General features: G+C 37.6%; 2 protein-coding genes across 7 annotated transcripts in view; both read right to left on the bottom strand.

Annotated features, from left to right (window-relative positions):
* Nucleotides 1–957: 957 nt before the first annotated feature.
* USP44 (ubiquitin specific peptidase 44) lies at nt 958–12,234 on the bottom strand. 4 transcript variants are annotated; one of them, XM_087968129.1, is made up of 7 exons: nt 12,116–12,234; nt 11,810–11,988; nt 9,474–10,961; nt 5,408–5,606; nt 4,888–4,954; nt 2,096–2,301; nt 958–1,536 (listed from the first exon to the last, which is right to left on the bottom strand). In XM_087968129.1, exons 3-7 carry the CDS (start codon nt 10,884–10,886, stop codon nt 1,337–1,339), a joined length of 2,085 nt encoding a protein of 694 aa, XP_087824255.1. In that variant the 5' UTR covers nt 10,887–10,961; nt 11,810–11,988; nt 12,116–12,234; the 3' UTR covers nt 958–1,336. The 4 variants fall into 4 exon arrangements, with proteins under 4 accessions (XP_087824255.1, XP_026549722.1, XP_026549727.1 ...); XM_026693937.2 differs by having other exon boundaries at nt 4,888–4,996; XM_026693942.2 differs by lacking the exon at nt 11,810–11,988.
* A 13,140-nt stretch (nt 12,235–25,374) lies between these two features.
* The window catches only part of NTN4 (netrin 4), a 36,946-nt gene continuing 34,936 nt past the window's right edge, over nt 25,375–27,384 (bottom strand). For all 3 annotated transcript variants that reach the window (XM_087968123.1, XM_026693968.2, XM_087968124.1), the window contains one exon: nt 25,375–26,908. In XM_087968123.1, coding sequence (XP_087824249.1) covers nt 26,775–26,908 — 134 coding nt within the window. In that variant the 3' untranslated portion in view covers nt 25,375–26,774. The remainder of the gene's footprint in view (nt 26,909–27,384) is intronic.

Below are 27,384 nucleotides of genomic sequence, written 5' to 3' on the forward strand. Positions count from 1 at the left end.
AATTTGAGCCTCATTGATGCAGTAGTATGAACATTGAACAGTATTACAATCTAGTCATAATGTAAATTTCCCTCCAATTTGCTCTGAATGACCCACTTAATTGCCAAAGCTAGCCTATGCTGCAGTTTTGCATTGGATAAATGAACATAAGGAGCAGCTGAAATTGAAGCGCTCAAAAAAAAAAAAAAAAAAAGACCACGAAGACCTTTACATTTAGAAAGGGACACGCTAGATAAAAAATCATTAATATGTATAGAGCAATATTTTGAATGTTGTTTTCCAGTAGAAACTATAAACAGTATTTAGGAAAAATTAAGGCAATAATCTGACTGACACATGTGCTGTAAAACCTTAGTAATCAAAAAACCCAGGTTTCCAGATATTATGTTAATAGCAAAAAAAGCAGTTTTTTAATTATCTTCCATTGATTTTACTATGGCAAGTGACAGATCAGAGTACAGTTATTCAACTTATGATCATAACTGACCCTGGAATTAAAATATAAGTCATGCTGGTTATTAAGTGGGTCATCACATGATTTTGTATTTTGTGGTGATCATTAAGCAAATTACCATGGTCATTAAACAAATCCACTATCCACAATGGGTATTTTTACAGAGCCAGAAGAAAACACCTGTTGCTGGGTTCCCCAAATGCAATCATGCTGTTGGGGGGAGGGGTCCGTCATAACTTCAATCACTAAGTGACCAATCATAAGTCAAGGACTACCTGTACACTAGATTAGATATAGAACCTGGGGCAGAAAGCTTAGTTCAGCAGTATACTTGAGTGAAGCAATAAATAGGCTATGGAAATAATATTTTAATGTTCCTTGCTACCTTTCTAGTGATTTAGTGCTTTAATAATATAAATGTGAGAAGTGTTGTACTACTTAAACTCTTTGCTTACAGAAGAGAAAGAACATTTTAACATGGCCAGAAGAAAACTTAAAACGCATTTGTTACCATCACATCTTTTAATCATGGAAGCAAGACAGATTCCTGTAGACAACATCCACAGTATTGCTAGAAGTAGTATAAAACACAGCTTTTAATTTAAAAATAGTCCAGAGTTTGCCCGCCCATATTCCTCATCTAAATTTCCTATTTCAAAATATTAAAATGCTGAAAAACAGCTTGAGGTAAAATTTAAAGATTCAAATGGAAAATTTTCTCTTAACAATTGAGATATATATGTTAATAACTTGGGAAGTTACGGTCATGAATGAGTTTAAAAGGTACAAAAGATCTGAACACGTAATAGGGTTTGGCTCCAGAAGGCAGATTTAGTACATTATTGCGCAATCCAAACTTATTCTGTACAATTTGGTTCTGAATTAGCTGTCACTTTTCGCATTGGAGCCATTAACTTCAGTATTTGCCTGTTTTCCAGATGGTGAATCAAGACCTGACATTCTCCAATGTCCATTCATTAGAGTAACTCGTTGGGTATAAAATAAAATATATGCCTGGGCCTTGCATACTTCTTCCATAGTGCACATGGTGAGCTTGGAATCATTGCAGTGTACCCAGAACCCTAGAACAATAAAAATAAGAGTAATAAAAATGGTAATGTTGATGTTTTCTTCTAAAAGCACAGAATTGATATTTTATAATTTAAGAAACTACAGTTTATTCAGTATATAACCAGACCAAATATTTAACTAATGCAGCACTGCACTGCCATAGTAACAACCATTTCCCTATGAAGGCCACAACCAAATTACATTTTTCATTCACTCTGTGTAGTGATTTGTAATTAGAGGCAAACAAAGGCAACATTCCTAGTGTAATCAAAACACACATACACACACACCTTTCAAAGCTGTCCAATAGAGAAACAACTATCTGAAATTACAGTATATGAAACAGTTTTTAATATTCAGGGGAAATGGGATTTCATGCAAGGCAGTACAGCTGCCTTATCTTTCAATGTGATATGCTATAATTTTTTCAGATTTCCAAATTATGAATCTCAAGAATGCAAACATTGTTTATAACATAAAATCTCCAAAAAATATTGCCATTAAAAGATAGCCTTATTAATTGCATTTCTCATATAAATCCAATAATCTGTGCACTTTCATATGAATTACCTCCATCTGAATTATAGCAATAGGCAGTGTAGTGTCCTGAACCAAATCCTTTTCCATGATGCATCACAACAGCAGACAAATCATAGATAAAGTAATCTGCCATAAGGGATTTTAGAGATTTTCTGCAACAATAGGGTTCCATGTTTAGAATCTCATCAAAGTTGACATGCACACCAATCTTCTCACGATGATTGCGTCCTGACCATCTACAGGAGGAAAAATGAAACTTAGGATTATTTTTCTTGTTCTGAAAGAATATGTTATTTATTTCATTTTTATAAATTATTTTATAATAACATATAGCATATTAGTCCAATAATCTAAAAACACTGTACAAAGGAGTATCACTTTTGTTCAGTATCACAGCAATGAATCCAAACTGGGTTATCATATCGTCTGTTCAACGCAGGAAAATCTGAATTAAGACAGCTGTAACATAGCTAACCAGCCTCAAATTGAAGATCTCTAATACCAGCAAACATTCTCCAACAATCTTGCTACTTAATTTGACTTCACCTTCAAACTGTTCTTACTTTTAAGAAATTTCTTCTAATATTTAAAATACCTTGTAATTTAACCACAAAAGATTTGCTCTTATATGTTTTCTTTTTGAATTTAGAATCCCAAATTCATTTTATCTCCCCTGTCTATTAATACTATTTAATGCCTGCTACTGGAATTTGTCTCTTATAGTATATTTGGGTGATTAGTTCAAATTCCTCTTAATCTGTCATTCTTAAATCAATAATCCTGCATTGTCATTGGTTCCACAGGGTTCCAGCTATAGATTCTGAAAAGGCCTTATAGGCATTTTATGGAAGAATCTCACCAGTTGTATAGGTTTCAATCTTATTAGTTGTGGAAAAATATACTGGACTTTATTTTTAGTTAATTTTTTGTATATTGCTTTTGTGATTCACTACTCTTACAGGTTTGTTTAATTACTACATCGATGAGTGATCCGTTATAATTATAACAGCGATGAAAACATAATTTCACAACCAGTTCTTGCATTTGAAACCTTTGATAAAGCAAAGCTGAAATAAATTCATAAGCACAGTTGTTTCACTTAACTGCTTTGCTTAATGACTGAGGTGCCGGCCTCAATTGTCGTTGCTAAACAAGAACTACCTGTATATGGACTCCACCCCAAGAACTCCCACTGAGGTTCCCAGTGAGTTGCATAGTATTTTTCTCATTTTCTTTCATGTTTTAATAGTTTTATTAGCTTGTTATATAAAATACAAAAGCAAATACAGGTAATTCCCAGGTTATGAGTGTTCTGTTAGCAAATGTTCGACGTTACGCATTAAGCACTCCATAATATTTACGAACAAATCCTGAAATTATGAATATTGCAGCACCACGGCACTTGTTCATCCTTACAAACGACTGCAGAGGCTCTGCAACATCACCCACCCTATTCCCTGTTTCTTTGCCTGCATTCACAGAGAACAGAGGCCTAACATGCCGCAAGATCAGTAGTGCGAGATCTTGTATAATCTCGCACTTTAGGCCTCTATTCTCTGCAAATTGAGGCCTGGACTTTTGCAAAAGGAGGTAAGGTTTTAGTCCTTCAGGACTTCCCTCCATTTGCCGTTTCCTTGCCGAAGCCTGCAGGGAGATTGCATTCTTGTAGGCTTCAGCAGCCCTTTGCAAAATGCCTTCATTGGCATAGCAGAGCTTGGAAGCAGCAGACACGTCTCTCTGAAGCCCTGGTCCTACCGGCAAAGGCTTTTTGCAAAGGGCTGACAAAGCCTACAGGGACACAATCCTCAAGTGCTTTGCCAATGAGAAAGCAGCCCAGAAAGGCTGTGTGTGGCCTTTCAGGGCTTATTTCTTGGTGCCCGAGGCCTCGTCAAACTAATTTGGGGCAAGAAAGCAACCCTGAAAAGTTGTGCAGGGCCTTTTAGGGCTGCTTTCTTGGCGCTGGAGGCCTCGTCAAGCCTTTTGCTGACAAGAAAGTAGGGGACAAAGGAACAGGCTGGAGGAGACAGATCTTCCTAAGGTAAGTCACCCAGTGTGGCAGGATGTGGGGAGAAGCAATTGTGGGGACCCCAGAGGAGGGAGAATGAGGTATCTTGAGGGTCAGGGATGGCCTTGGGTGGTCTGAAGTAGGTGGCTTGTTCCCTCACTAGGAACCCCCCCCCCCGGCCTTTTCTACCCCAAGATACTCATGTGCATTTAATGAGCCATGCATTCATTCACACATTAAATTAGCAAATGCTTCAGCAAAAGCAGGGAGTGATATCCGTTCAAGGTACGAAATTCACTCCCACGAATTCTCAAGTCACGGATGAAATGGGCAGGCTCCACTACATTCATAACTTGAGGACTACCTATAGTACGAAACAAAAGGGAAGGAAAGAGAAAGAGAGAAGTGTAGAAAAGGAGGGGGAAAAGAAGTGTAGATTTCCAGCTCCCTTTGGTGCAATAGAATAAGGCATTAAAATCAAGCCTCAACTTTTTACTTTTCCATATAGTATAAACTAGCATTTCTACAACAACAAAGCTATCTAATCAGTAAAATCCTTTCATCTTCAAACTTTATGGAAAGTCTTAATTTAAGTCCAATCAACAATTTTGCTTTCTCTCATAAATCTACTTGTTTTAGAATGGGTAAAATGTTTAAAACACTTTATATCAGCTGTAATTATTACAAAACATTTCTTAACTGCTTTCTTAAACACATAATTATGGCGCCATATAGAGAATGGGTAGCTTGCTAACCATTAAAGAAATATTTCATTGAAAAAAGTAAAAAATAAACTGCACAAATACAGTTTAGTTACCTGAATCGCTTAAGGTGTAACCGCAGAATCTGAGGTAGGTGGCACACCAGAAGCTGCTTCTGGGCCTCTGTGAGTAGAACAGGTTTAGAAGAAAATTTTCTTCGTTTTGCTGTAAGAAAAATAGCCTCCCTCTAATTTATAGCAGATCACATTATAAAATTAGATTAATACCCTTTAATATGTGCACAATATACAGGATACAAATACAAATGAGATATTCTAGAACTATTCCAAAATACAGTAACAGAATTTTTTGTGCATACCAAGTTAAATTAGAAAGAAGCAATCACACTAGAACTATCATAAAATTCATTTTGATTGGCAGAACAGTCAAGATACAATCACTGGTAAGCATGCAAAATATAAAGAGTAGCCATTTGTGCTAATGATGTAAGCACAGTTTGTTTCACATTCTGTTATTAAATATCTCACATAGGTAATATTTTTTAAAATAACCCTATTAGATAGTTAACATCATATATTAAAATCAGATCCATGAGTACATACAGTCGTTACTCACTGTTGCACTGGTTACAGGCATATATCTTCCCTTCTAAAGCTTCAGTTTCTGTAAATTTGGCTAACATCTCTGTCAACAAGCATGGATACTGACAGGTTGTCTCCCTTCCATTGCAGTGGTATCTTTCAGGAAATTCCAATGACAAGTCCCAGAAAGGCTCTACAGTATTTGATTTGTTGTCACATGCAAGGCATGTTACCTGTCAATATAAACCATCAGTTAATTTGAATTTACAGCTCTGTTTAAAGAATTTAAAACAGCTAACTATATATGAATAAATGATGCAAAAAGAAATTACTTATCCTCATCCTTAATTTCAAGTGGATCCACTGCCATTTAAAAATTAAATCAAAAATTGGAAACTAGCTTTTCCCTCAAAATAGTTTATCTTTGAAAGGGAAGGGTTCAGGAGTGGGATTCAAAAATTTTAACAACCGGTTCTGTGAGCATGGCTTAGGTGGTGGGCATGGCTTAGGTGGTCATGTGACTGGGTGGATATGGCTTGGTGGTTATGTTATTGGCTGGGTATGGCCAACTCAATATCACTCACATCGAGGCATGCATCTCCTCGCCTGGCCTCTCATGACTGTGGGGATACCACAACAGTCGTAAGTGTGAAAAATGGTCACAAATCACTTTTTTCAGTGCCATTGGAACTTTGAATGGTCACTCCACACAAGCAAAGTACCAGCAAAGGAGGGGGAAAAAAACTCCAGAGATGATCCTGAGACAGGAAGTCTTGTCCTGCCAAGAATGTAATAATGGTTAACAGAGGCAGTTTCTGTAAGCAACACCAGAATGTTTCCTTCCTGCCTTCCTTAGAGGATTAGGCCAGTAATTTCTTCTAACAACCGGTTTTCCTAACTGCTTAGAATGTTAACAAGCAGTTCTGGCGAATAGGTGCAAACTGGTAGAATCCCACCCCTGGAAGGGTTAGCAAAGTACAGTCTTATAGAAGTCATATAATGTCATACAACTGTATATCTTAAAATTAAAAAACTTTGTAGAAAAAGCCCAGATCTGGGCAAAGTATATTTGGATCATCACATTGCACTAAGTTCCCAATTCAAACAAACCCAGAAAATGTATAATAAAGATATTATGGATGGATATACTGCATATTATAATTGTATGCCACTGTAGAAAACTTGAACAAAACAAAATATAATTTGTTTTTAGCCTCAAAGGCTTATTGATTTAAAAGCTTTAATTTCTAAATAAATGCTATGGTGTGCATAAATATATAGGAAAGACCACTGAAGAACAAATTAACTGAAATGAAGATGACAAAGAATACAGTACAGTCTGAACTATTTGGATATTTGTACAGTGTAAATATTTGCATCTAGAGAACAAGTTGCTTTAGATCCAGTGTGGGCACTTTATTCTACCTAATGGCAGTTCCTTAACATTATTCTCTTCCTAAGCCTGCATGATAGACTCGTGGCTTTAGGAAATGCATTCAGGAGATCTTATGGAAAGTATAATAACACGTTGGCTCCCTTTCATCATCTCCCCATCTTAAATGCATTATTTCCCGAGATGTGCAAGCCCAGAGAAGACATGACTTTTTACTAATGATTGATGCAGCAAGGATGCTAAAGCAGGATCCAAAGTACAGGGTCCATTTCACATCTCAATACTCTTACATTTCTTCTCTGAAGTATAGTATATAACTAAAGTCTTATAGGAAATATAAAGAATGTTGCTATAGTTTAAATATATTTACTATCACATGCATTATTTCTCTTCTCCCTTCAAATAAAAAATTCAAGGCATGCAAAGTGAGGATGAGCAATCTAATTTTGAGCTCACACTGAAAACTCCTAGCTTTAACTATTGACTTTAGAAATGATTTTGCTTAGTAATTTAGCCTAGGCAGACCACCAACTAAAACAACTTTGCTTAACACATAAGCTATTTGTCTTTACAAATGTGAAGAGTTATAGTTGTGGTTCGTTAGTCTCTTCATCCATGATCCCATGGTCCTTCTTGTATAACAAAACAAGAGAGATGGGTGGCTCAGCACATGCTGTTACTTGGAAATATCTGGGGGAATCGCCATACAAATATCATCAAAAACCCTTGTTTCCAAATTTGTGTAAATATGCCACCAGCCTTCAGTGGACTATACTATTTTTCAAACTCTTGTAAATATCTCAGAATTTGCATATCATGACAAGAGATTGCTTGCAGATCAACAGTAAGGGATTCTTACAATTGTGGATCTGTGTACCTGGGCTCAAAGGAGTGTGTAAATGAAGACCATGTTCACCTAAGAATCTGTCACCTGACTATGAAATGAACTCTTCCCTCATAAAGATCAGACCTAGCGCAGATCCTTTAAAAGCAAACTTTCCAACTACAAAATAATTATCCAATGATAGCTATCATTATAGGGCATTACTCTCTCTCTGTCCAACTCAACTCACAGCGGTGTGATGGAGAAAATAGGAGGAGGATGGAGTATTATGTTTATTTGCTGTGTTGAGTCATTTATAAAAAATAATTGCAATGGGATAACAATCTAATAAATAAGTCTAATTAAATCTAACAATCTAATAAATAAGGATAAATTACATTAACCCCAAACAAAGCATTAATGACATACAAGAGTAAAATATATTTGGACAACAGAGTAAGTTCTAACAAACTATCTGAATTGGAATTCAACCTCAAATTCCAGAGCAGTTCCATCAAAGAAAGTCAAGACCTTTTGGAGTAATTGAATTATGAATCAAAGTGCTGGGAGCTTGACAAGATGATCCAAAGGAGCACATTGTTTAAATGTACATTGTTACATTACATAACAAGTAAGAAAAATATAACATATCATTTTTAAAAAATCAGGATGACTCTATTAGAACCTTTTTCAATTAACACATTTTTATTAAAATGCATTAATTTTGTGAAATGCAATTCACTTCATTAGATGTGAGCTACAGCTCACAAAAGCTTAAGCTAAGCGAAGCTAAAATTGTTTAGTTGGAAAAGATGGTACCACCATAGACAAACACAGCTCTAACTGAGTTAAATACCCATTCTGCAGCTAAGTGGAAGTAATTTTTCATTTAATCAAGTTTTAAATTATGCAAATACTGTTGCTTATTTTTAGATGTTCTATTTATTTTTACATTATTTCACTTTTGAAATTACCTCAAGATCCGTACTAAAGAACAAGCCTTTTTTATATTTGTTAAAATGCAGGTAGTCCTCGACTTACAATTCATTTAGGTCACATGATCAAAATTCAGACACTTGGCAACTGACTCGTATTTATTATAGTTGCAATGTCCTGGGTCATATGATCATGTTTTGTGACCTTCTGACAAGCAAAGTCAATGGGGAAGCCAGATTCTTTTTACAGTTGTGTTACTAATTTAAGAACTGCAATGATTCACTTAACAACAGTGGCAAGAAAGGCTATAAAATGGGGCAAAATTCATTCAACAGTCTCATTTAGTAACAGAAATTTTGGGCTCAATTGTGGTCATAAGGGAGGAATAGTTGTAGTTCTAAAGTTTCATCTATAGAGAATCCCTATGTAATATAAATAAAATTGAAATTAAGTTCTATGTTATTAAATATAACAATTTTAGAAGCAGAAAATCCTTCAAACAGTGATGCACACAAAAAAGATTAAAATAATTTTAAAATCTTTGTCCTTGTACCAGGAGAAATACTGGGTTGATGCCAGTTATACTTTCTTGTGACTCAGTGTAAGAGTATTGCCACAAGTAATGTCTTCTTTTTAAAAACATTCTGCTTGTGTATTAATGGGAATCTGCTAACTACTGGTATGTCTTTACACAAGCCTTTTTATGCAATCATAATATGCTGGCAAAACTGTAAGAAAGAAGACAATTCTTAATTTAAGAAATAAGTGATGCAGTAAGCAGGGATAGAAGCCTGCTTGAAACAGTACAAAATACTGCTTACTCAAAATACAATACTAAGCTGGATTCTTATTTAGCATAAGACAGTCAGGAAGTTCAGTTTTCAATCTTATACTACCCTGAATTTTCTATCACTCACTCACTGAATCATCTTATTCTAAAATATTTACCTGACTTAAAAGCTGTCCATGAAAAATAGTGTTGACCACATTAAAAACTTTTTTAATGAGTTTCCTTTGAGAAGCAGGAATGAGGGCTGGGCTTTTTGCTCTAACTGTCTCCAATTCTTGTTGGACTTTATCCAAAAGTTCACAAAGAAATTCCTGAGCATCTTGTTGGGCATAACCATGGAAGGCTGGGATTAGTCTCCACACAGAATGGAGCATGGCAAAAGGAGACACCAATGCCCACTTGCCAGACCACATAACTTGAAACAAAGTATGTAATTCATGACAAAGAGAAATGTACTTTGAACTTGGTTCCTTGGGCTGAATAAGTTCCATATTTCTATTACTTGATCCACCACCACTTAAACCTGATGATGTACTAAATCGCCTTGTGAAAAATGTCAGGTCCTTAACAAAGGTTTTCTGTTCTTGAACATCAAAGCTAGCAGATAGAGGCTGCTTTGTAGATGATCTTGTTTTGCCACTGGCTGCAACTGCTAACAACTCTTGTGTTTGGTTTAAATCAAGCTTTAAAAAACATTCCCGAAATATGAACAAATGACTCAATACCTGAAGAATTGAGTTCATATAGCAAGTATTTCCCAAGTTTCGTAGTCCTGTCACACCAGGAGTCATAGTAGGTCTTCGTTTGGCTGGAGAATCATTAATTTTTTTTAACTTTACATCATCTGAGGTAGCTGCTACTTTCAACTCTATATCAGAGCCCAAATTTTGTGGCATTTTTAGTACACATACTGAAGATTCATTTTGTTTTTGCAAGCGAAAGCTTTTCCTTGGTGGTATTTTTTCCATTTCCTCCTTCAATTGGCGCTTTCGCTCTTCTCTTTTCTTCCTAGCATTGATTCGTCTTTCTTCTGCCTGTTCACACAGCTTATCTTCTTCTAAAATCCTTTTCCCAGTTGGTGTTAATTCAAACCAAGTTCTAAATACTTTGCCCATTAATGCATACCTCCTGTGCCATAGGGCTGTGAACATACGGTCTTGACCTCGAAGCAAAGCCTGAGCATTATTATGTGAAATATCATCACTTATGCCCATAGATCGCAAAATCCTACCACTCCGAGTAGTGCAGTCATAATTCTGGCTCTTGATTGCACTTAATATACTTCGTAAAAGTTTTATGTCACCAGTGGCGTTATCATTAAGAACATAATCATCACAAAGGTAGCAAAAAATGTACAGCTCATTTACTTCCAATGCTACTGGATGATTGCTTTCATGAAAGTGCTTTAGCGCATGTTCTTCAATATATCTTCCACAAGCAACATGTGAGCAACTGAGACAGGCCCATACAGATTCTGTAGTATTGCATACCATACAATGCCATTTGTGAGGATTCACTATTGAATGGTCCTGGGCAAGCCGCAGTCGGCCTACATGCTTACATTTATCCATTGTCAATCTCACAATGTTGAGAATATACTACAGAAATTCATTAGCCCAACAGCTTCTTAGGTTTTGCATTTTCACCTGAAAATGAGGAGGGAAAAGGTGCTTTTAGTATCATGCCACAAAAATGAAACCATTCAGACTCTCAGATCAATACACAAAGAAAGTAAGATAGATGTATATATGTTCATAACATATAGGAAACTATGTAAAAACATCCAAATCTGAACGACAGTTTTATGGTTAAAAAATGTGTCCATTTTGAAAATGTTTTGAGGTGAAAACAGCACTATTAATCTTGCATCTATCTCACCTGTGTTAGCCATCAACTAAAGAAGTTCTTAACCAGTATCTCAACTTCCAAAACAAAGATTCATGAGCAAGATAGTCTTTCCAGGAAAAAGGCAGCCAATTTAATATCCAACCACAATTCTTTCTAGACTAATTTTTAGACATTACCAACAATACAAACATATTTTAACTGCAGCAACTACTTCCTCCAGAAGTTTATTTCTATTATTCTGCCGGCAGAAAATCGGTTCATAACTCTTCCTTTTTCCCCCACTGCCTCTCTTTCTGGTACGATGTAGTTAACCCATAAAAAGCAAGCAAGAGTAACACCGTGATTGGATTCATTCATCCTGTTATACTATGGGTTGTTGAATAAACTTCATACTTGCTGGCTTTGCAGAACACAGAGCAATGTATACACGCACATGAGAAAGTTTTAAACACTTCCTTACCAGCCAACCATTTCCAAAAGCCGAAAAAGGCTTTAACCTATAAAGCTCAACAATGTGGTGTTGTTTTTTTTAAAAAAAGCACCCTCTGTTATTACTGCGACGGGGGAGGGAGCAGAGAAAAAAGAGTGAAAATGAAAAAGAGAATTGGGAGAGTTAGATTAGTAGAAGACAGGTAGAAAAATTAACCCGCTCCAAGTTCCGGACTCCTCTCCCAAGGCAGTCCTGGCGCCGCCAGATTTCGCCTTTCTCCTCCACACCTCCGAGGCAAAACTGTAATACAGGCGAAGGCGGCTTCCAGGGCCAGCGGCATAAATGTTCGTCGCCCAGCTTCTTCGACGAGGTCAACACCGAGGACCGGGATGGGGCTGCCCGAGAGATGGGGAGGGCCAAAGGTCAGTGGGAAGCAACGGGCATCCCCTACCTCCTTCCCTCCCCCGCTTCCACCCCGGCTGCCCCCTCCCTCCCGGGATCCCTGCTACCGCCGGTTCTCACCCGACTGGCCCGAGCCATGTCGGTGGCCGAAGCCACTCAGCTATTCGGTCCCTCGCGCAATCGCCGACCTCGCCAGAAACCCTCGCCAGGAGCCGCCATCTTAAGCGCCTCAGGCTTCTGGGGTTCTGAAGCCCCGCCCCCTCGGCGCGTCACGCCGCGGCTCCCTCGGGCAGCTCCTCTGCGGCGGGGATTCCTCGTGTGAGTCGGGCGCTGAGGGTGCGTGAAGCGGAGGTGGGCAGAACTGCTGTTGGTGAACTTGTCACAATAGAAGACTTCCGCATCTCTCGAGTCGTGTTTCCTCTTTGCGTTAGTCTTGGGTACCTAAACTATGGTTTACTCATATCAGTTACCAGGATTCGCATAATATAGCGCGCTGGATCAGAGCGAAACTACAATCCAGAACTAGAAAACGAGCCGCAAACTAACCGGCCCCTTTTTAGCTGATAAGCACAGCGACAGTCTTTGTTTGGGAGGGGGGGCGTTAGGAATGAGGTAGAAATTCATTCAATAAACTACAGCCTGGTTTAGCTAATTTGCTAAGCCAAATAAAGTGGAGCCTAGTTAACATTAAAGAATTAATTTAGTTAAATTTAATTTAGTTTAAAAATGTTCAAACTATCGCACATTGCACCCATTTCACATGCTAGTAAAGTTATGCTTAAAATCCTTCAAGCTAGGCTCCAACAGTATGTGTATGGAGAACTACCAGAAGTACAGGCAGGATTCAAAGAGGCAGAGAAACTAGATGTCAAATTGCCAACATACACTGGATCATGGAGAAAGCTAGGGAGTTCCAGAAAAACATCTACTTCTGCTTCATTGACTATGCCAAAGCCTTTGATTGTGTGGATCACAACAAATTGTGGCAATTTCTCAAAGAGAACTTTAAACTACGCAATCTAAAACCATCTCTATCTATTGGACCGGACGGAATATGTGCCTACTCCTTAAAAAAAGCTATCCACTGCCATAGCAGAACCTCTAACAATAATCTTTGAAAAATCTTTCAGGACCAGCTCCTTGCCTAACCTATGGTCACAAGCCACAGTCATCCCCATCTTCAAAAAGGGAGACCCTAGCTTAGTTGAAAATTACAGACCAATCTTATGCTGCATCACCTGTAAAGTCATGGAATCAATTATTAACCAATCCATCATCCTCCACTTAGAAGCAAACAACCTACTCTCTAATAAACAATTTGGTTTCAGGAAAAAAACTATCCTGTAATCTACAACTCTTACACTGGAAAAACATATGGACTACACAACTCAATCAGGGTAAAGCAATAGACGCAATCTATATAGACTTCTGTAAAGCCTTTGATTCAGTGGTACACGACAAACTACAAGTAAAATCTTATGGTATCTCTGGACACCTGCATAACTGGATAGAAGCATTCCTGTCAAACAGACAACATGGTCAAAATGGTCAAAATTGGGAGAGTCCTATCAAATTCTGTACCTGTCAACAGTGGTGTCCCCCAAGGCAGTGTTCTAGGACAAACTCTTTTCATACTCTACATAAATGACCTCTGTGATCATATCAAGAGCAACTGCGTTCTCTTCGCTGATGATGTAAAACTGTTCAACACCACAGACAATATTGCTACCCTTCAAAAAGACCTCGACTATGTATCAGAATGGTCAAACAAATGGCAACTTCAAATCTCAACAAATAAATGCTCTGTCTTACATATTGGCAAAAAAAATCAGAAAATAAAATACAGGCTGAATAGTCAAGACCTTGTTGATGATCCAAACTCTGTCAAGGATCTTGGAGTACTCATCTCTAATGATCTAAGTGCTAGAGCCCACTGTAACTACATAGCCAAAAAGGCATTAAGAGTTGTTAACCTAATCTTACATAGCTTTTTCTCTGGTAATATTACACTACTAACTAGAGCATACAAAACATTTGCTAGACCAATACTCGAATACAGCTCATCAGTCTGGAACCCACATTACGTATCTGATATTAACACAGTTGAGAAAGTCCAGAAATATTTCACAAGAAGAGTTCTCCATTCCTCTACTCGTTGCAGAATACCTTATGCCACCAGACTCAAAATTCTAGACCTAGAAAACCTAGAACTATGCCGCCTTCGGTCCGATCTACAGTGTTTCTCACAAAATAAGGCCGGGCTTAATTCCCCCCCCCTTGCATCCTCGGGTGGATGGGCGTCGACAGCTTGGATGTTGACCTCAGCGTTGGTGGGGCACTTCGTATCGGGAGATCTTCTGCCACCTTTGCTTTCCCTTCTCCCTTGCTGCCGCGGTCTTTAGAGCAACGCCATGGCGTTTGGGGCAGCCACGTGCAGCCAGCCAGGGCTCCTCCCTGCAACTGGAGCCCGGTGGAAACACTCGGCTTCAGGCGCTCCTGTCACTGCCTTCCCTTTGCCTTCGAAGGTAAAGCCAATTATTTTACAAATGACACCCTACTACAACAAAGCCTCCCCTGCCTGAGAGAGCAGCCCAACCCCACGTGGGGAGGCGAATCTCCCGGGGCTGAAGTGCAGGATCGGCCCACCTCGGGAGAAGCGCCCAGCCACCATCCCTGCCTGGTGCCGGGCAGAGCACGAAGAGCTTCGCCTGGGGCGCCCAGCGCAGCTGACAGGCGGGCCCTCCCCGGCAGCAGAGCTCTCACCAAGGCAGCGAGCGTCTCCCCAACGGACCCTCCGCTCATCCCACCAGGGCCGCGCCAGAGCCGTGCGAGGCTGGGCAGAGCCAGGAAAGCGAGCTGCAGGTGCGCGCCCGCCTGCCAAGCAAAAGAGCTGGGCCGACCTGAGCTTGCCTTCCTTCCCAAGTCCCTCCAGTGCGAACCCAAAGGTGCCACCAGGAGAGGCTGCCCGAGGCAGTGATAGCGCCCACCCATCCGCGGACAGGGAGGCGAGGTGATGGCAGCGCTGCTTCCCTGGCTGGCGGAGAGAGCCCGAAGCCGCCCATCCTTTCCACCCCTCGCCCAGCCTGGCCCCATCCCCACGCATCTCCAAATGCGCCGTCAGCTCCAAACGCAGTGGAACGAGCATCAGGCAGAGGCACTGACTCAGTGTGGCTCAGCTCAGAGGAGGACGCGGCGCAGGCCGTCTCCTTGCCTTGGATGGGTGGGCGCTATCACTGCCTCGGGCGGCCTCTCCCGGCCTCTCTCTCTCTCTTCGCCCTCTGCCCGGCGCCAGGCAGGGATGGCGGCTGGGTGCTTCTCCCGGGGTGGGCCGATCCTGCACTGCGGCCTTGGGAGATTCGCCTCCCCACGTGGCGTTGGGCTGCTCTCTCGGGCAGGGGAGGCTTTGTTGTAGTAGGGTGCCGTTTTTAAAAGAATTGGCTTTACCTTCGAAGGCAAAGGGAAAGCGGCGACAGGAGCGCCTGAAGCCGAGTATCTCCGCAGGGCTCCGGTTGCAGGGAGGAGCCCTGGCTGGCCGCGCATGGCTGCGCCAAATGCCGCGGCATTGCTCTAAACGCCACGGCAGCAAGGGAGAAGGGAAAGCAACGGTGGCGGAAGGTCTCCCGATACGAAGTGCCCCACCAATGCTGAGGTCAACATCCAAGCTGTCGATGCCCATCCACCCAAGTATGCAAGAGGGGGGGAAATTAAGCCCTGCCTTATTTTGTGAGAAACACTGTAGATCAGACTGAAGGCGGCATAGTTCTAGGTTTTCTAGGTCTAGAATTTCGAGTCATAGAAAACACACTAGCTTGACTATGAAACAGTATGCGATACTCTGGCTAGGACCATTTTACACTTACAATCATTGCAACAACACAGGGTCATGTGATCAAAATTCTCATGCTTGGTAACTGGTGCATACTTATGAGGAATGCAGTGTTCTGGAGTCTGGTGATCACTATTTGCTACTTTTGATATTAAAAGTCAGTGGGGAAACCAGATTCCACTTAACAACTGCACTTAACAACAATGGATTCACTTAACAATTAACAATTTCAATTAAAAATTATAATTGAAAGGGGACAAAAAGTAATAACATTTGAGAAGTATGATACGGCTTTATGCTGAGATGGGTCTATGTAGATTAGATTTTTGTTGTTTAGTAAGACATTAGAAATGTATAATGTGAAAACAATTGTTCAATGTGAGAAAAGTCATCAAAGAAAAAGTAGTGGAATGTTTTTTGAAACATGGCATCAAAGAAGGAATTGGAAGAAGATGGAATAAAAATATGCATGGCTATAAATTAGATGAGGTGAGATTGAGCAGGAACTAGGCCAGGGATGGGTAATAACTTTACTCTTTAATAGAGGGGGCACAATGGCTCAGGGGATTTTCTTAGTATCATAGACTGGTTAGTAGGAATGGTAGCATGCTTGCTCGTGTTAATTTGTTTGCTTTTTTAAAAAAAAGTTTCTTTAAACAAGGCAGCACATAACAATATTTAAGTAAATAAATAATAAACCTGCAAGGATTAAGTAGTTACTGATAGAATAAAAAAGTAAGCATCTGCAAAATTGAAATTTTATTGGCTAGATATTTCACTAAGAAATCTTTATATTTTATTTATTTATTTGTTTGTCAAGAGCTTATAATATAACAGAAACAAGAACAAACATAAGTTAAAATACAAGAAATAGGAACTAATAATTGGGGACAATAAGACAGGGATGGTAGGCACGATTGTGCGTTTATGCATGCCCCTTAAAGACCTCTTAGGAATGGGGTGAGGTCAATAGAGGTTAGTTTGAGGGTAAAGGAGTGGGGGTTTGAGCAGGTAACAACAGAATCAGGTAGTGAGTTCCAGACATTGACCATTCTGTTGCAGAAATCGTACTTCCCACAATCAAGCTTGGAGTGGTTTACATTTAGTTTATAGCCTTTGACCAGAAGATGGCACTCTAGGATAACCTTGGCTTACAGAAATGATTTTTCCCCCCCCCCAACCCCCACCCCAAATGAAGGCAAATATGTGTCCCAGAATAATTTTGCAGGTTCCAATCTAGGTCAGTCAGTCTTCCAAACCTTTGGATTTGTTCTGGAGCCCATCCTCAGGAAAATTCTCTCTCACCAGAATGTCCCCCCCCCCATAGGTTTATCAGGTATAATTTTCTTGAAAATTTTCATTTTTATAATTTTAAGATGTCATTAAAATAATTATATTTTATTTATTTATTAGATTTTGAAAGAAAACCTGGGTTTCAGAAATGCAATATATATTTTAAATTGTTTCTGCCTTTCAGCTAATAAAAGTCTCAAGACAGCTGGAAACAATTGAACATTTGATTACATTTTTTTTTTCTTCCGTTCATTTTTGTCCAATTCTCAGAGGTTGCCTGGACAAGTCCCTACAGTTTTCTCGGTACTTCTTTCCAAAAGTGGTTTATCACTGTTCCTTCCTAGGTTGTACAGAAAATGAGTGGTACCCTTCAGTGGGTCCCAGCCTTTTTCTGCTGCGGTGCCCACCTTATGGAGCATTCTTTCTCCCAAGATTAGATTAGCTCAAATATCTTAGTATCTTCCAATATTTTGGAAGTTCCTTAAGACCTGCTTTCTTTATCAGGTTCTGGGCTCCCAAGGAACTGGAAACATGTTTGAATGGATTTATTGCTAAGATGGCCATTCTTACCATGTTTGCCTAGGATTTGTATGTTTTATGTGTTTGTATCTGTTGTTTTTATATTCATTGTTTTATTTAATACCGTGTTTCTCATATAATAGGGCCGGGTCTTATTTTTTGAGCCCCGAAAAAATGGCTAGGCTGTCTTTTGGGGTGACTTAATTCCCCCCTTGCATCTTCGGGCAGGCAGGCAGCGACGGCTTGGATGTTGACCTCGGCGTTGGTGGGGCACTTCGTATCGGGTCAACGCAGGCAGCACCATATCCGGGTGTGCAACAAAAGTACTTCCTAATGGCAAGCCCCCCACCATTCCCCCTCCCATTTCGCATGTTTTAATATAGGCCTTAATTTGGGGAGGGGCTTAATTTCATTTCATGCCTATAAAACATGCTGGGACTTCCTATTGGGGGAGGCCGTATTGTTGGAGAAACAGGGTAGTTGTATGCCACCCAGAGTCATTTTTTGAGAGATGGGCAGATATACAAATTTGATTAGTAAATAAATAAAAATAAATGTTTATGGAGATTCTCAGTCATCCATGTTTGTCCTGACAGTGCTTTTTCAAAAGGCAACAGGACTTTGTCTTTCCTTGAAAACTTTTCACTTCTCATCCAAGAAGCTTCTCCAGTTCTGACTGAAAGGTGGAGGATGGAAGGATTTATATTCCTTGTCATCTGATTGTTAGAGTGTTTCTGAAAGTCTTTAAGGCCACTTGGAGGTTTATCTGTACCCTCAGGGTCACCTGAATGGTGCAAATGGGTGTAGAACTTTTTTGGAACCTCGGGGCAACCAAGGAATGCTCAGAGAATAGCAAATTTTATCTTCCCAAATATCCTCTTTACCACCTGCTTTCTGTGAATTCTAGGAACCTTGAACCCTTTTTCATTAGTTAACAGAAAAGGGCAAGTTATATCCTACTATGATATTTAGCTTTACCAGCTTGAAAAGATATAGTTTCAGCTCCAAAATGTGATTTTTATCTACCATTAACAATATATATTTAAACAGTGCAGCAAAATAATGTAAATTCCAAAACAAAAAAAAGATTTGATTCAAAAGTTTCCTAACAATGACAAATATTACAACAATGAAATTGTACTAAAATGTTATTAACTTTGATAATGTTTGAAATAATTATCCTTTGGAGCTGTAAAAATATGAAATATATGTACACAGAGAGATGAAAATGGAGTAACCTTTTAATATCTTAATTGATAGCCAGTTTTACAAACTTCATTAATTTATAATGTCAGCATTATAGTTAAAAGTAATTTATTTCAGATAATTCACTATTGGATAATTATTGTAAAATATTATTTTCATCTTCAACTACATTTTTAAAATGATTTATTACTGTGCAGCTACTATACATCTGTTTTCCTTAGCTATATCTTTTTACCTCTTAAACATGATACTACTTGCAATTGTATGATAAATATAAATAACCTTAAGGTATCATATTTGAGGAGAAATTCCAATCCCTTGCTTGAATATATAACATTGCTAACATATTTTTAAAAAATGAGGAACTAGTTTCAAGATGATTACCTTTCCAGATTTTTAGATGATCAAAGAAATGGCACAAGGGAAAAATAAATAATTTTTGTTATTTAAATGTGGTTTATTAGACAGTGAGACAGTGGTTTTTTTTAAAAAAAAAAAATTAAGATAAACAAGCTAGATTCAATGGCATGTTTTAGTTAGTAGAACTCAATTCTGCTAAAGGACAGAGAAGAAAACTGCTTCTATGCAGTTTGAACATCTGTATCAGAAGGGTAAGATTTTGAAGGTGTACATGTATATACAGGCAGGAGGAGAATTGTAATTTCACTCTAATTGAAAGATAACATATCAATTATCCTTACATATCTGTTTTTCAGTATTGCATTTCTCTTTCTAAAGTTATAAGCAATCATTTAAAGCAGCAGTCCCCAAATTTTTGGGCACCAGGGACCATTTTTGTGGAGAGAGGTTTCTCCATGGACTATAGGGGGCGTGGTTTCATGTGTTGCTTGCATCCTGTGGATGGGGCTTCTTCACTTGTTTGAGTGGTCCAGTTTATGGCATGCTGCGGACCGGTGCCGATCCATGGACCGGGAGTTGGGGACCCTTGATTTAAGGAATAGTTCTTACAAGATAGTTACAGTATAATAGAAATACAAAAGCTGCAATCTTACAGAAACATACTTTGGATAAGCCTAAGAAGACAAGGTTTTTCCAAATTTCAACAAGATTCTCAATGGATGCAAAGCCTTATGTAAGGTTTTTGGCTGAACTTGGATCCAGAGCAGCTCACTCCAAACATGGAGACAAATGGAAAGATCTAACATTGATTTAGATTACTTGAAAACGTTTCCTATTATTCTTTTTCTAGCCTCTTTAGCATAATACAGCTGTTCAACTCTCTCTATGTAGAAAATTCCTGATTCTTTGTGAAATTCTTTCCACTTGCTTTTTAAAGATTTTCCCCCCAGAAATCATATGTATTACAAAGCACTGAAAAATTGTTGACTTTTTGGTATCATTTTAAATAGGAAAATGGTATAAACCTCTTTGCATCATATTTAAAGATAAAACTCTAGTACTGTAATTAATTATATATAATGGCTCTGTTTACCTATATGGAAGAAAAAATGAGAAAACCAGCAATATGTAGAATTGCTGGAAATAAGACATTCAGCAATTTGGAACTGGTAATAAAAGATGCAGAGCCTTTTTATTTTCCTCTTGGAAAAACTCTGTAATGCTATTTCTTGATTTTTTTTTCAGTCCCCGAAACCAAGTCCAAATATCATTTTTCACCTCTTTTAAAATCATTTTTGGGTGACATTCAGATACTTGGTTTGCATCTATGCTATGTAATAATGGTGTTAATTTTAATGGAATACATATACAATATGTAAATAGTTGACTCAAGGCAATTGTTCCATTCACATGAACGGAGCTTTTAAGCTTCTCTGCCCTTTCTGCCCTGTTGTTGAATAAAATAATGAAGAAAAGATCCCATTGTTTTTTGTATGTGAAGTCTAACTATTGTACAAACTTTTAAAACAAAACAACACAAAGCAAAATGGAGCAACAATGTGTGATGGCAGCTGAAGGAGAAGGAGAATATATTGGTAATAGCCTTCAGGGAGAAGGCAGTACATGTTTCCAGGAGAAGCATAATTCAGTAAACTTATTGCTGCTTAAGTAGCTTAGTACAATATCTATAAGTAAACGATTGAAAGAGCAGTGCTTTGAGGAAGGGTGTGTTGAAGTTAGACTCTCTTTAATGTCTCAACAACAGTAGGACCTTTCCCAGACATGCGGCAAGAAGTCTTGCCACTGATGCAATGGGGTACAATTAAGTTAGACCTTTCCCCCTCCGACTGTGCTGCCCTGAACGCTCACATAGCAAGGAGTTCAAGGTTTTAATTCAAACCACCCAGCAGATTTTCAGGTAGAACCCATGTTAAGTGAGTCCGGTCATTTAACTCAGCACAACAAGAGACGTTAGGCAGAAATCCAGTCTCAACAGAACACAAACAGAGTCCAAAGTCAGGATCAGCTTGTGGAGAACCTGCTCCTCCAATTGTTAGGATTCTTGCCTCATCCCAGTTCTTCACTACCCTGGAAGCTGTCTTTTAAGAGAAAGATACTTTATAGGTTTGCAGGTCCTCTTCTTAGAATATTTAAGGAGGATTTTTATATGTACTATGTTCAAACAAATGGGTAAAATAATGTAAGGATATGGAAAGTGCAAAAAAAGGCAAGGAAAGTGCAAAAATATTTTATTTATGCATGTAGTGCCATTGGAGGTTTTTTTTTTTGTTTCTGTAAGATATGTGGCAGCTCAGGTGGCATAGTGATTCTATGCCCCCTTTCCTAATCTTTGTAACTACAATTGGTAGAGGACAAGGCAATCATAGATCTTTTTCAAATGCTTTGAAATATTAGGAATAGAAAGGGTGATGGTGTAGAAATGTCTTTAGAATTATTTTAATTTAAGGAATAAATGGAGTAGAGAAAACTGATGAAGGATTACTTAGACTGCATTTTTCAACAAATAAAATTCCAAATGAATGCATCCGAACCTTTCTTTTCCCATAACAATTTAAAAGCAACTAAGAAGATATTCTTGTTTACCATTCATAGAAATGGTACTGTAGACTGAAATCTTCAATAAAAATATGTCTCACTAGGCTGTCGTTCACTGGCTTGGCTTCAGGATGGAGAATGTCATGCTAATTTAGCTAGATATTTTGGGGTTTTAGTTGTCATTTGCTTTATTACTGTTATTTGCCCAGGGATTAACTGAATAAAAGTTCTCAATATGCTATTTCTTAAAACCATCAGCATACTATTTTCTCAAGAGATAATAATTTTGCTTTGTATGATGCTCTAGAAAATCTAACAAAATATTGAAATGAAAACATTTAGGCTTGAAACAGTGGAGACAAACTTCATAGTTAAAGAAAGCAATGGTGTTTGTATAGTTTGGAAATATGTGTTGGGTCTGTTGTTTGGCTGCAGAGAAACACGTACAAGGTGGTAAAAATGTCAAGGTCATAATGTTCATAAAAGTCTTTTGACCAGTTAGGAATTTTTATTAATTCTTTAAATGCAAATACCATGGCACAGTGGACAAGTTCCATACCTCCTGCAGAGCAAAAGGTGGAAAATTACAATTAGCTTTTCAGAAGTGAATGTTACATACGAAGCACAAGAAGCCAATTTTTTTTTGTTTAAAATCTAAATACAACTGCATCTCTTAAATTGAGAACTTTCCAGATTATCAATATTAGAACATCTTATTCTTGCAGTGAAAGTAAAAGACTTTTGGGGCCAACAAGATTTGCTCTTGTTTCAGGGATGCTAAATACATTTCTTCACTTTTCAGATATCAAAAGAGAAGAATACGTATTTGCCCGCTTTGACAATTTAATGTTATATGTATTCCTGGAATTCTTATCGAGAAATAACTAGTTTTCTGAGAGATCTAGCGAAGGTGGTTTTCTATAAGCCTCTATCTATTTAAACACTTGTAGAATAGGAATGAAATGTGCTATTTGTCTGAAATTGATACAGAAAGGGAAAAATTCTTTCCCAAGTGGTTCTCCTCACAAATGTTTTTCTGGCTGTTGGGCTTATATAAGGGAACACTTCTGTACCTAATCGGTTATCCCTAAACCTATCTTAATCTTTTTGCTTAAAAAACAGAAAATCTTAGCCTTCCAGGAGGATGTTAAAACTTGGCTTTTTCCCAAATATTAGAGCCAAGATAAGGAAGTGCAATATATGTATACATTTTAACGTTTAACCATAATCCTAACAAAGCTAATAGGGTATGCAAAATTCTTTTTCAAGATACTTGTTTCTACGTATTTTTTTCAAGTTAGGTGAAATAAACTTTTAAAGCAAATTCTGTGGCATAAATCATACTGCCCTAAGAGTTAAATTGCAATTATCCAGGTAATATGAAGACTAGAACAGAAGTGGGTTATATGCAATGTATGGTAATAATTAAATTCACATAAGAGGCACTGTCAAAAGAGTCAGATAAATTCTAGCATTAAATCACAGCTAATACATATCAAAATAACTCTTGGCTATGAAGTACTGTATATTACATGCAAAATTAATAATCTCCTTGATTACAATGCATTAAGTAGTTTATATAAACACAAGCACATATCCATCTTAATTCTTTGAATGATTGGGTGAATTGGAAGCTATTTATTTTCTGTTTTGCATTTTCTCTATATTAAATTGCAAACCATTATTTTAAAGTAAGAATTGCCCTGAGTGAATCAGAAAAGTTCTTTATAAACAAACTAAGAAAAAGAGTAAATCAGTGGCTATTAGAAATGTGGTCTTTGTCTGAACTTTCTCATATTTATTGAAGAAGTTGTTATGTTTTTGCACAGTTCAAAAAAAGAATCAAGATGGAAATTATTGCAATAAAATACTGGTAAAGGAAAGGTGTATATACCCCCTTAGCCAGAGGTGGTATTCAGCAGATTCTAACCAGTTCTGGAGAACTGGTAGCAGAAATTTTGAGTAGTTCAGAGAACCAGCAAATCCCACCTCTGACTGGCCCTGCCCCCATCTATTCTCCACCTCCTGAGTCTCAGCTGATTGGCTGTGTCTTCTTTGGTTGCCCTGCACTGGAGAATGGAGCTGGAAGGCAGGTTAGTAGGGTGGGGAGGGAATGGGGATTTTGCAGTATCCTTCCACTGCCACGCCCACCAAGCCACTCCCACCAAGCCACACCCACAGAACTGGTAGTAAAATATTTTGAATCCCACCACTGCCCTTAGCCTTTGACTCAGGACAAAGCATAAGATAAATGGGAAGCAAAGTAAGCAGGAGATGGTACTTTTTCTTGTTTGACATTGCAACAGGAACCTAGCATTTTGGTCACAGTAGCAGCATATTTAGCTTCAAAATCATGGCATGCTAAATATTTTAATTTCTAATCTTTTGCTTTGTACAGTAGATTACAGTGTACAATGTACAGTGTATTTCAGTATGTCTTGAAGTTTTTCCATATATAGAATATTTCCAGAAATATTTGCCTATTTGTTTTTCTTTCTGTGGCTCCCCACCCCTCTCTCATTAATGTGGAACAGTCATAAATATTTCCTTACTGAATTGTGGGAAAAGACTTGACCTTTCTGCAAGGTTAGATTTCAGAACTGAAGAAAACCAGTAAGAAAATGTAGAAACTTTGAGTAGCAGCAAATATGGTTGTTCATCTCTTCAGTGTGATTTTTAAAGTAGGGGGTCATTCTAAAAAAATCACTTGACTGTATTTGATTGAATATCTAAAAATATAAGCTGCAGATTTGTTCCAAAACTATTGGTTATTTATGGCAATCTTAGCTCTCCATTTAGATACTGTAGTAGAACTAGATTTTCCGTCATTTTTAGTAACAGAAAGATATAGTCCTCGGAAGTAATTATATTAAAACTCAAACTTGTTCATATAATTTCCCACTGAAAACTATCTGGGCACTTGCATATTTGCAAGGCCGAGATATGTACCCAAACACAGTCACTTGAATGAAAGATGATAATTGTCAAGCAAGTGTAATTGGTAAACATCCTTCACTTCATTGCAACCTAGAGAGGAGCAAACCAACCCTTCACAGAAAGAGCAAGTTACTGCAAATAATTTTGTACATTTTTTTCTTGATTAAAATTGGAAAGATCATCTAAATGACTATAGAAGAGCAATTATTTGTAGATAACTGTGACACTATGACTGTGACCCTCATATATTACAGTTAATTTCAAGCAGGAGCCTATAATACTTGCATTTAGTTCTACAATACAAATAAGACTGCAGTTCTGTATCCATGTATCTTAGTGTAAGGCCTGTGAGTCTCAGCAGGACTAATTTATCTGTTAATGGGTGTATATTTGTATGTAACCATCAAGTGTAGAAAGAATCTCATTTGTCCTAATCCTAGTGACCAGTATTACAATTTGAATACACATAAAATTTTCAATTATTTTCCAATTAAGATTTTGACAGGTTATGCTATTGCAAAAACATATGATGACAATTTTTAGAATTGTAACATATTTATTATATACATAAAGTAGAAAAACAACATCTAAAACAGTATCATTTTTAAGAATCCATAGGATCACAGTAAAAAATAACAGATGAGCCATGGATGACTGTTTCATTTACATTGTATGGTGTGCCTTTGTATGTTCATATAAATAGGATATTTTGGTGCTTATGTTTGTGTTAACAGAACAATGTAGATACCAGTTATGAAGTTCATGATATATAAAATATATGCAATTTTGGAAGAGTATGTACACCATATGTAGAAGCAGAAGATGACAATTTAAGAAAACAGTTGAAATCTAAATATTACAAAACTAAAAACTAAGGCCAGCATAACGCTAAGAAAGTTCATCACACTTTTCATAAACTTCCATTGGTTTTTTTATGTTTACTCTTATCATAACTGATACCAAGCAAATAAAATTATTATTTTGAAGTTGGAGCTCCACTGTAAATACAGTATATTCTTTTTCACAAGTTATCTTTAGTTTTTCTGAATGGCTTTTGCTATGCTTTAAGAAAAGCAATTATCCTAGTAGGTTTAGCAAGATTCTGTTCCCTCATCCTTTCTCCTATGCTGTCCCTGTTCCCCAATATTAGATTGCTCACACTGGAAAGGGGCAGGCAATAAAGTGCTTTATATATAAAATATTTGAAGTCAAAATTCTACTAAAGGGATAGATTCCATTTTTATTACTTGTTTTAAGTGCTCATGACTGCAACATCCTGCACAATCCCCCAAAAGCCATTGATTTAACCAATTTGAGTCAGCATTCTTTTGTATTTCAGTGAAGATTCTATGCACTGCTTTTATAAATTTGACCATTAATACATTGGTCATTTCCATTTATATCTACAGAAACCTGAATAAAAACCTAACCAAATTCCCCTTTATGATTGCAATATACTAACTAATGTAATATTCAGTTAATCTCGTTCATTACAACAGTACAAATAACAGCAATTACTTTATCCATCGCAAGTGTATATACATATTTCCAAAGAAGAAAATGAAAGCTTCAACTTTTAGATTATCCATACATTTCTGTGCGACTTAAATAAAACATTTAAATTGGATATTAAATCTATATGAGAACTTTAAGGAAGTAATGACAAGGCAAATTCTGCCAAATTAATGGGTTTTACTTTTAAGTATCTTGGTCCAGTCCAGAAAAAAAACTGTGAGGAAATTCTGTTCACAAAATGCTTTGTGAAACTGATGATTGTTGATAAAATGAAAATGCTAGAGCTGCAGGAATGCAGATGTGGATGTATACCTTATTACCTCACTTGTAGATTGTTACATTTAGTTCATACTTCTCAGCCTACTGCATAGAAAAAGGGGATTGTGTAAGAAAGCTCAACTATTTCTGCAATCTGAAATGAGGTGTTTTGAGTCAAGGTGAATGGGCTATGAATTAAAGTTCTTTTTATACTACATTTGGCACTGTTCCCTCACATTCCAGTTTTAATCTAAGAGGTTGTTCATAAAGTTTTACACATATGTTTTTATGCATAAACAAATGTCCTTTTCAGACACATTTTTTAAAAACCTGTAAGATCTTTTTTCTCAGAGCTGATTTCCACTGATGAACAAAGCTTTTCATATTGACTATCAGTCTGCTTGTATGAACATCTTCATATCCAGCCACAAGATATTTCAATCCTGCCGATAAAATAGACATATGGTATATCTTAATTATTTGTGCTTAACTTATATTGGATAAATATTACTTATCATGAAAGATTAAAAAATTAGTTAATTACAAGCAAAGGAGAAATAATGTACATGAGAGTACTGCTGTAAATTGTCCAGAGTCACTTCAGTGAAATAGGTTGTGTGGACATTTAATAAATAAAATTAAAATAAAGTAGTTTTAGATAGAATTTTCATCATGTTTACTGTAACAAATGCAATGCTTGATTGCCAGTTAGTCAATATATTTTTGTTATTTCTGCAACAGTCATAAGTGTGAAAAATGGTCATAAGTCACTTTTTTCAGTGCCATTGTAACTTTGAATGGTCATTCCACACAAACAAAGTACCAGCAAAAGAGGGGGGAAAAAACTCCAGAGAAGTTCCTGAGACAGGAAGTCTAGTCCTACCAAGAATGTAATAAGGGTTAACAGAGAGACAGTTTC

This window comes from Notechis scutatus, chromosome 6 (genome assembly GCF_049901735.1).
Source record: "Notechis scutatus isolate UNSWTSFEM ecotype Mainland chromosome 6, rNotScu1.2, whole genome shotgun sequence".
In the NCBI taxonomy this organism is placed as follows: domain Eukaryota; kingdom Metazoa; phylum Chordata; class Lepidosauria; order Squamata; family Elapidae; genus Notechis; species Notechis scutatus.